This window comes from Myripristis murdjan, chromosome 9 (genome assembly GCF_902150065.1).
Source record: "Myripristis murdjan chromosome 9, fMyrMur1.1, whole genome shotgun sequence".
Lineage (NCBI taxonomy): Eukaryota > Metazoa > Chordata > Actinopteri > Holocentriformes > Holocentridae > Myripristis > Myripristis murdjan.
Genome location: NC_043988.1, coordinates 21,988,964 through 21,999,360, shown reverse-complemented (window position 1 = coordinate 21,999,360; position 10,397 = coordinate 21,988,964). Strand labels below are relative to the sequence as shown.

General features: G+C 40.3%; 1 protein-coding gene across 2 annotated transcripts; it reads left to right on the top strand.

The window, feature by feature from the left end:
• The first annotated feature begins 696 nt into the window (after nucleotides 1-696).
• mier3b (mesoderm induction early response 1, family member 3 b) lies at nucleotides 697-10,084 on the top strand. Of its 2 annotated transcripts, none has more exons than XM_030060054.1 (13): nucleotides 697-714; nucleotides 1,558-1,582; nucleotides 1,900-2,045; nucleotides 2,750-2,872; nucleotides 3,022-3,145; nucleotides 4,018-4,091; nucleotides 4,295-4,367; nucleotides 4,569-4,717; nucleotides 5,065-5,146; nucleotides 6,519-6,613; nucleotides 6,719-6,846; nucleotides 7,199-7,353; nucleotides 8,370-10,084. In XM_030060054.1, the coding sequence occupies exons 1-13, from the start codon at nucleotides 706-708 to the stop codon at nucleotides 8,843-8,845; spliced, it is 1,659 nt and encodes a 552-aa protein (XP_029915914.1). In that variant the 5' UTR covers nucleotides 697-705; the 3' UTR covers nucleotides 8,846-10,084. The 2 variants fall into 2 exon arrangements, with proteins under 2 accessions (XP_029915914.1, XP_029915915.1); XM_030060055.1 differs by lacking the exon at nucleotides 697-714 and adding an exon at nucleotides 1,111-1,261.
• The last annotated feature ends 313 nt before the right edge of the window (nucleotides 10,085-10,397 follow it).

The following is a 10,397-nucleotide window of genomic DNA, read 5'->3' as shown; positions in this document are numbered from 1 at the left end:
AGATGTGGAGGCATTGTTGTTGAGTGTGTATTGTTTGCCCTCTGCTGGCCATGCATAGTTTAACTCATTTGGAGTGGATGCTTACCAATACAGTAACTAGCCCACATCTTTTGCATTATTATAATAATAAAAAAAATATGATCAAGTACAACTAACATACAGGCCTCTCTTGTGTTTTCAAATGCATCAATCAAATTTTCTTAATGCCGTAAGGAAAGGTCTAGAGACAAGTAAATGAACATTGCATCAAATATTCAACCCTTACTCACATACAAATCTGTTTATATGATAGCCCATGTTGTTCGTCTATTGGTTACAATGCATTTTAGAATATAGAAATAACATTTTGTTTGAAACAAACAAACAAACAAACATTTAGTTTACAATTACAGGCTGTAACATTTAATATATAGGGATACAACTGGAGGATTATCCTAGGAATGTGGTAGTGGTTATATTTCAGTGTGGGGAAGTATTCTTGCAGGCTGAACATAATGTCATCGATTTACATATTGATAATATGGTATATTTTTGTGTCGTGTTCGGTGTTTTGTCGGTCTAGTAATGCTAAATGGTTACCGTTAGTCTCAGCAGCACTTGGTTTGAATGGCGTCACGACTAGAACTGTCACCTGGAGCTCTGATTGGCTCAAAGCGCTGATCCGGGTACTGCGCTAGAACGAGCCCATTAGCTAAAGGTACCAATATGGCGGAGGTAAGAGGGAAAACAGGGGAGAAGCAATCGATCTTAAATCGATATTTTTAAAAATCATGTGCTGTATTTTTTATTTGTTTCTTATCGATTGGAGAAATAATGTATTTTTCCTTCCGTGTAGAGTGTTTGGTGTCATAATTGTCACGTTTATGTGTCTAAAATATGCTTGAATGTGTGGATTGATCCTTCACTACAAGGCCGCTGCGCCTTCGCTCTCTCTCAGCTGCTTTGGGATAGCGACTGTGTAAATTGATACGTAAATTTAACGTTAGCTTGCTGGTTAAAGGAAATAACACATCAAATCATATTTGCAATGAATGGGTTTTCTAATTTAATCTGAAATACTGTCGATAATGTGGCAAAGTAACCCGAATACGAGCGCTTACAGTGCCGCGCAAACGAAATTAGTGTTTACATTTTCCGAAGCATAACGTTAGGCTTTTGGTTGAGAAGATTAGCTTGCTCGCTAGCTAGGGGAACCGACACTGCACAAATCAGACTTTATGGCACAGACTATTCCTCTCTCTTGAATTCGTTGGGAACTTGGGTTAGAGTTTTGTCTTCTCCAATATTTAATTTCCCCTTTCTCACCAGTTTCCTCATGTTTACAGCCTTGATGTGCGGCTAACGTTATCGTCGCTAACTGTTAACGTTACCTAGTCCAGGTAACGTTAGCGGCAGTAATGCAGCCCTCTTGCACTGTTGTTGTTGGCGGTCATAATAACGGGCCGGGAGCCGTATTTTCTGCAACTCTGGCTGTATATTTCACCCGAATGGACGTATATAACAGCGTAGTATTTTAAACATTAAACTTATCTGTGTTCTGGTTTCATTCTTTGACAGGCTTCCCTAGGGAGTTCGAGTCCAGGTAAAATAACTTTCATTTTGGTTGTTCTATAGTTTGACACTGTGATTGACTGCACTTAATTATTCTGTATATTAGGTGACTTTTTTTTTTTTTTTTTTTTTTTAAATTAAATCCACTGATGATAATAATTATATTGTAATGCAAGTTGACTGTCACTTTGTTGCACAAAATGGCTGAGTAACCCTGGTTGTTGCTTTAACAGTGATGCTGCTGTGTCTGAAGTGTGAAGCTCTAATTTCTTGTATGAACAGTAATATTTGTTTCTATCATCAATAAATTTATGATGCTGACTTAGTTTTTTCCCCCCTCAACTCCAGTTGGCTCTTTATCGTCAGAGGACCATGACTTTGACCCAACAGCAGAAATGTTAGTTCATGAGTATGACGATGAGAGGACTTTGGAGGAGGAAGAGTCTTTGGAGGGAGAGAGGAATTTCAGCTCGGAGATTGCAGACCTGGAAAAGGTAAACTAGCAAATGGACCAAATGGCCTAAAATGGGGTTTACATATTTTACATGCGCTTAAATAGTTAAGTCTAGATCTGTTATGCACAGATATATCCTAAACCTTGAAGTCACAGTCTGTTTTCTTCATAATACCATAATTTGACAAATGTGGGAGCTGTATTGCTAGTGAATGAAAAGCTGATATTGTGGTTACAGTGACAGCTGTCAGGGTAATCTTTATTGTGATAAAGTGGCAAACTGTATGGTTCATAGCTGCAAATGCTGTAATGAAAAATGTTCAATAAGGTCTTCAGTTCATAAGCAAAACATTGTCTTTGTCATTCATGTATTATATGTGTTATTATTCTTAACACATTTTTCATCCATGGATGATCATGATCATGTTCACAAATTAATGTGAATTTTCTGCTAGGGGATTTTCTCATTTAGGAAGAATTGGTAGTTTTAATGTTAAACATGACACCCCTAAAACAGAGTTTGGCTCTGTTGATTTTTCCCTTCCATAGTGCAGCACAGATTTCAGCAAAATTAACTGCTATTTAATGTCAAAATGTCTAAGCAGCCTAGTATGCATAAAACAAGTAAAGTTGAATATAATTTTGCCTGCATGTCTTGTTGTAATTCATAGTACTTGATATAAAAAAGCATAATGTTCTTTTAATGTATGCATTACTTACTGTGCCTTTCCTTTATTTTACCAGGAGGGGAACATGCCTTTGGAGGAGCTGTTGGCCATCTATCGCTATGAGGCTTCAGCAGGCTCCAGTATAGACAGCTCCTCTGGAGACCTGACTGACGAGCTGCCAGATATGACTCTAGACAAAGTAAATAATTGCTTTTATCTAGCAGCTTTACACAGTTACACAAAAAATCGACCTGGAAAGAAACCATCAGTGTCAAGTTTAAGTATGGCATTCAGTTTCCAGTTGAACACCATTGATATGTGAGGTTTCCTTCCGATTCTTTCCCAAAGGAGGAGATAGCTAAAGACCTGCTGTCTGGGGACTATGAGGAGGAGACCCAGTCCTCGGCTGATGATCTGACCCCTTCAGTGACCTCCCATGAGGCCACCGATTTCTTCCCAAGAACACTTCGATGTAAGTGACAGGTTTCAATTAAACTAACAAAAATTCTCAAGAGAGAAATGGTGGTTGCAATAGTTGTCTCCATGTTTGATTCTCAAGGGGTTAATTAGCTCTCCAAAGAACATTATACACTGTATGCATAGGTAAGCAACACTTAAGCAAAAGAAGGGGGAAAAAATTGACTTCCAGTACACACCCTTACTAAGACTAAAAAATTGCTTTTAGTATATTTCACTGAGCATTGATATCTGCGTCTCATACAAAACAAATCCCCAAATATCATTTGAACTCTCAAGTGGGATATTTTATGCATTTTATTTTCTTTACTAACAGTGTTATTCTAAACGTGTCTAATTATTTATTAATTATTATCTTAGCTATTTCTGTTAGAATTATTGCAATTATAGTTAATAATTAATTTTAAAAAAAGTTAAATTAAAAAATAAATCAAATTTTCAAAGTATATTTTTCTTTAAATCACACATGGTACAGCATCATTTCCTCAAGTTAACATTTTGCACTACTTCACTAGGTTTGACTTTTTGTCATGGTGCAGTACAGCCAAATCTTCGACCAGTTTTGTGTCAGTATGTGTTTACTTTAAGACCAAGAGATGAAGAAGTAATGGCACTTAGACAGGTTTCAGATAATTTCCTTGTGAGCCAATCAGCAGTCACTTTAGTACAAGAGCAGGCATGTTGACTGGATAAAAGATCATGCAAGATAAGCCACTAAAGTACTGAACTTTGGTATCACGTGTTTTAATGCATTTTAGTAGTTATTATTCCAAAAAAGTGCAGACTGTCAGCACCAAGCGCTAGATGTGACTTTGAAATTCAGTGCATCTAAAGGTCCTTATCTGCTGTCGGTTATTGTCTCGCCAGCCAACGCTATCTCTGACGGCGATAAGGAGTCAGAGTGTGACGAAGATGGCCCAAGCCCGGAGGACTCCAGAAAGGTACACAATTACATTTTGTATTGAGGCACATTAAATACTAGGTTAAATTGTCCACTTTGCTTTGTGTGTTGAGTCACCTCACTAACACATTCAGTTTATATGCTTTTACCAGGGAGACAAACAGTGTAAATACAAGCCTTCAAAAAGCTAAAAATGTATGTGGTGTAGTCTTTGAATTAATGTTTGTCACTTGGTTGTTACAGGAAATAATGGTGGGAACACAATACCAAGCAGAAGTCCCTTCTTGCCTTTGTCACTACAAAGATGGAGAGAAAGGTGACTGCGAAGCTGCTCAGCTATTTTCAGTTGTAATTGCCTGAAGTTGTCAATATATCAAATGTCAAGCTTACACAGACATGTGCCTGTTAGAGTACTCTTTTATACACTGCCTGACATTGGCTACTATTCATATCATGGAGACAAGAAATTGGACGCAGAGGTTGATATCTTATAGCGATGTGTTTTGCTGTTGTGCAGTTTATGAAGATGAAGACCAGTTATTATGGAGCCCGGGTGTATTGCCAGAAAACAAGGTTAGGGGTTTCCTGTCTGATGTGTTGTCAAGGACAACAGAGGAGAAGACGGGATGCGACAAACCAGGGATGCACGTTCGAGACAATGAGCAGGTCAGATAGTCATTCAGTAATCCACCTCTTGCTCACTTCATTCTATGTTCTGATACTCAGCATTGTATTGATCATGATGTAAAGTGATGTATGTGAATATACACTCAGTTTAGGTACACCTGTACAATCTATGGCAGAGCTGTTGCACTGAATTGCATTAGATTGTACAGGTGTACTTAATAAAATGGAAGCTTTCTCACGTTTATTTGTCTTATCCAATGGTATTGTCTTTTGAATTGTACCTTCTTTTTTTTTTTTTTTTTTTTTTTTATCTCTAAGGTAAACATAATTGATTTTGACCAATATTGCACTTTTGACCAATCACTCCTTCTCAAATTTTACCATAGGCTTTGTATGAGCTTGTAAAGTGCAACTACAACACACGTGAAGCACTCGACAGATACTGCAGCCATGTAAAGTCCTCAAAAGGTAAGTTACCAAAAGTGGTCATGCATCTCAAGTGCATTTCTAACATAAGGGAGGTTCTTCGAATTTATTTGAAGTTGCATCAGGAATTGAGACAAAATCACTAAAAACTGGATCATCAGTTATTCTTAATTACTAATACTGCATTATATTTATTGTATTTTACATTGAAAAAAGGCATTTTAACGCGGCACAGAAAAAAGATAATTAAAAGCAGGTAAACGAAATAAAACAGTTGACGTGGCAGGCTATAAGATAATTTAACAAAAGTGCTTTTCTGTATAGAAATTTTTAAATCCATCTATAAAAGAGCTCAGAGTCTCAGGCGCCTTCAGTAGGTCAGCTAAGTCGTCCACAAACGGGTGGCAGCTTCACATAAAACATGGTCTCCTATAGCGTGGAGCTTAGTCCTGAGGGAAGTCCTTAGAAGAGCAGGCCTGACCTGGGGGTGTAAATGGAGATCTGAGAGGAAATTAGTTCCTTGAGGGAGTGCCGAGCGTTTCTGAGTTGAGAAGGGTTTTGAACCAGTCCTAAAGGAGTTGGAGAGCCAATGCAGTTAAGCCAGGCTGGGTATGTTGTATCTCTGTTGGATGTACTGGAGCCTCTGGAAACTCTGCCACAGATTACAGCGAAGAATATTATAGCAGTCCATCCCTGGAGATGAAAGTGTGGTCCTGTTTCAAAGTCCACTAGAGCTTTGAAATGCTCTTGAAATAGTAGAAGAAGGTTTGCACGTTTTTTTGAGGTGGCCATCAAAAATTAGATGAGGGTCAGATCAGACACGGATCAGACAGAAGAGAGGAAGAAGATAATGGTTTGTCAGTGAGTTTGGACCTGTAGAGGAATTCAGCTAGGATAGCTTCAGTTTTGATGCTCTTTAAATGGTGATATTTGAGTAGGCAGCAGAGGTTATATGGTTACTATATACTTAGATAGTTTTGCCATACATTCTGAAGCTTCATGATGACGTAACTAAGGTGGAGCATGCACAGAATAATGAACTACAGGTACTATTGAGACAGACAAGAAACGTTTTGACATTAGGAAAGCTCAGGTGTGTTGCCTTCAGGGGCCGTCAGATGGTATTGTTTGGGAAGTAAACAACACCCCTAGTTTCCACATCCTTGCTTAAAATTCATTCTCTCAGGATGCTGTGGCCCGGTGGGAGGCCGCCTTGCTTGTAATACACTTGGGGAAACTCACATTGAGATCAGATATTCCCAGGTCATAGACACTATTGATGGGGGCATAGTCAGTGATGACCAGGTCAACCAGGAAATTGTTAATAAATTAAAATTATTAAAATAATTAATTAAGCATTTCATAAAATTCATCTGTATACCAACAAGGCATTTTGGGATTGTTTTCTGTACAGAAGAATCACCTCCATGGTCAGAAGAGGAATGCAAGAACTTTGAACATGCACTACAGATGTATGACAAGAATTTTCACCTCATACAGAAACACAAGGTGGGCGTTCTTTGTGATTTGATGAGATGCTTACACGTACATGAAATATATACGACTTGTTTTTAAAAGAAAAATTTCTTACCACCTGACATGCTTGTTCCTCAGGTTACAACACGAACGGTAGCAGAATGTGTGGCGTTTTACTACATGTGGAAAAAGTCGGAGCGCTTTGACTTCTTTGTTCAGCAGAATCGGTTTGGCAAGAAGAAGTACAGCAGCTATCCCGGTGTAACGTGAGTGACAAAGAGAAACTTCTGTTTGCATTCCTATTTGTGCTTTTTGTCCATTTACTTAACCAGAAATATGCCTGGGCAAAACAGTACTTAGCAGGGGCACACCAATGGCTCACCGGTAAAGAGTGTGTACCATGTACCAGGGCTTAGTCCTGATTGCAGCGACTGGGGTTCGAATCTGACCTCAGGTCATCCCCCATCTCTCCCCTGCCTTTCCTGTCCATCTCCACTGTGACTGTCAAATAAAGCAGAAAATGTCAAAAAAAAAAAAAAAAAAAACAGTACTCAGCAGTTGCTTGGCCTCTTGTTAACTTGTGTTTTTCTTCGTTTTCATTTCTTTGTTTGAATCCAGTGACCTGATGGACCGGCTGGTGGATGAAGCTGAGGGACTGGCAGTGGACAGTTCCTCCTCAGTTTGCTCAGGAGGAGGTGGCGGCGGGAGGCTGGAACCTACCACCGACCAGCAGCTCAGCCTGCTCAACTCCATCACTGCCAGTGACCTCACAGGTCAGTAGTAGGACTTCTGCGGAATGGAAAAAATTGATTCATTTACAATTCACAATATTTTTGTTTGCCAATTTTTAATTTATTCAGGGTCAGCCATGCAACGTTGGCCTTGTTTTAGACATATTGTTATTTTTGTTTAAGTTGGGAAAACCTTGCTGCTTAAAATGCATCAGATGGCGGTGTGACGTGTTCACAGAAACATTTAGTTCTGAGTCTCTAGCATTGCATCTTGGGAATCAAGGATGTCATCACAGGAATTAAAAACTGCAAGAAAAAGGACAGAGATTCATACTGCACTTGTACTCTTAAAATGAAAACTCTGCATGAAAGCTGATTTAGACATCAGCACTGCTGTTTACAGACCACACCATGGAAAAAGTCAAGCTTTGTGGTAATATGACATGCGACCCCGTATTGACCATATCAGGCTACAATTACTGAGGAAAGGGCAACCCTGGTCGCTCCCTTGGTAGCGTGTGTACCACACATTAAGGCTAAATAGCATGGGTTCAAATCTGGCTCTTACCCTTCGCTGCATGTCATCCCCTGGCTCCCTTTCCTGTCCTGTCACTATGAATTCAAGCAGAAATGCCAAAAAAATCTTTAAAGAATACTGAGGAAAAAACACCACATCTTCATTTTGTGCTGCTGGTTGGTTTGTATCTTCATGCCTGCAAGAAATGTTCAAAGCTCAAAGGAAATTAGTCTGACATGCTCATGATGATTGTTTTTGGAGCTATTTTTCATAGTCTAGTTTTTAAAAGAAAGTAACCCCAAATTAAATTATATTGTAAAATCGATACAAAAATGGCAATACTCACAAAATTCCAATACATACCAAATAGGCATTCAAGTATTGTGTATTGCATTGAAAGGTCTGTGCCAGTCCCCGTGCCCTCCCACCTCCCTTTAGTCAACACTGATATTGAACACAGTCCAGTTTTTTTGGAGAGGTGAGCTTTTTTATAAGTGGTCCAGGTGCTCACTGTTAATTTCTATTACCTGTCTCCCTGCAGCTTTGAGTAACACTGTAGCCACAGTGTGCAGCCCTGCGGAGGTCAGCTGCCTGGATTCCTACAGCTTCCCCCCTCTAGAGAGTCTACACCGTGGGTCTCTGAACCATGAGGAGTCCCTGGGCTTTCCTTCCAACGGAGCAGACCCTGACTGCCTCAACATGCTTGACGCTGGCTTCTACCACTCAGACCTGGGCCAGCTAGGAGGAGTATGTGTAAGTAAGGACTGTGAGCGCCCCTCCAAGAGACTTAAGATGGCGCTGCCTGACTCCTTTATCAATGATGTCTCTGTGGGTAACCTTGGAGTGGACTTTGAAGGGCGGCGGACAACGACACACCACCACCGAATCACCGGTGCTAAAATGGCAGTGTCTGTGACAGACTTTGGGAGCTTGGCTGGCAGCGGTGAACCCAATGGGTTTTTGGGGGCACACGCACGGCACCACACACAGCACACCACGGCGCTCCAGTCAGAGTGATCTTCCTTTTCTCTTTTTCCTGTTCTTCCCTTTTGAAACCCCTTATTCTGCTTGTACATAAGACTCATCTCACTGGAGAATCTGATTTGTTTAAATTCTATTATATATATATGTATGTATATGTATATATATAAATATATACATATATATACATATATATGTATATGTATATGAATATACTTTTTGTTTTCATTTTTGTGTAATATGACATCAGTGATGTCTATCATATAGAACTAAAATCTTGATTTCTCTCAAGAGTTTATATAGCCATTTATTTTATTTTTGTTTTGCGGTCTTGAGATGTGTAACGTCCATGTACAGTGGGGCCCAGAGGCTGCAGTAGGAGAGTTGTGTATCTTCCTCCTTTCCTCACACACATACACACGACATCTTCAGAGCTATCTTATCCTGCCATTGTTTTCAGCTGCCAAAAAACAGCTTCGTTGTCTGACTCTATTGTTAGTGTTTAGTTGCTGATCTTTGTTGTTTGAAGTGGTACTTTTTAAATTCAGTGTTTAGTTTACAGGTACTTTGAGTAACCAGGCAGGGACAAATGGTTTAAATTCATCCCAACGTAAAACCTGGCTAGATATGAAAAGCGACACTCATCAGCAAGGAGACCAGGAGGCGTCGGGCACAGGATCACTTCAGCTGCTACGGCCTTTCTTTTTGGTTGTATTTTTCCTCTTTTGCTGTTCTCTCCCTGTGGAAGTTTATTCAGTAGTTAGTCTGCTTGTTTACTTTCCAACAAATCAAAGAGGCCAAACTGGAACATGTGAATGTTTATAGCAGTCACTGAATTTTCATCCTGTGTAGTCCAGCCCAAATAATGGTCCCTCATAAAATTTTGTTCCTGTCACACTCTGAAGCAAGTGATTTAGGACACCCGTGTAGAGAAACATAACAGGAGCCACCTCTTTTTACAGATATGAGAAGGATATCAGACAGACTTGCAAACCATGTACACAGCAATATTGAACTGCACAAGATGTTTGGGCGAACAGCCATCAAAGCATAGACGTCATCAGGCACAGTAAAATATATAACTTATAGTTTTACTTGGGTTGTGAGGCAGTTTTGGAAATACTTAAAGCTCGTCATGATTTAAATCATGATATTCTTAGTAGAGTTCTCATCGGGCCTGAAAATTAAGACCCGACCCGACCCGGGCTCGACTGGGCCAGCCCGAGGCCCGACCCGACCCGACTAATTAGCCGAACTATAGGCCCGACAGCCCGATAAAGCCCGAAAAAAAAAAAAAAAAAAAAAAAAAAAAAAAAGCCGGTCGGCCGCGGCACCGGGGCACCATCAGTCGGTATCAGGCAGCTCACCTGTCAGATCCGGCAGACCTGACGGGTGGGCGCGGTATCGGACGGCGTCCGGCCCGCCTGATGCCGACTGATGGTGCCGCGGCATGTGCGGGTCAATACATAGCAAAAACCGTCCCTGCTCCGAGTCTGCCAGCACAGCGAGATACTGCTGCAACTCTCTCTCTCTTGTTTGCGCTGCGCTCGCACAGCTGGTTGTCTGTCACTGAAAGTTTAGCCTCCAA

What these genes read in the sequence shown, in the direction of transcription:
- mier3b (XM_030060054.1), top strand. An exon ending in CTACAAAGATGGAGAGAAAG is followed by an intron (nt 4,368 to 4,568) that starts GTGACTGCGAAG and finishes GCTGTTGTGCAG; the next exon opens with TTTATGAAGATGAAGACCAG. An exon ending in CCATGTAAAGTCCTCAAAAG is followed by an intron (nt 5,147 to 6,518) that starts GTAAGTTACCAA and finishes TTTTCTGTACAG; the next exon opens with AAGAATCACCTCCATGGTCA.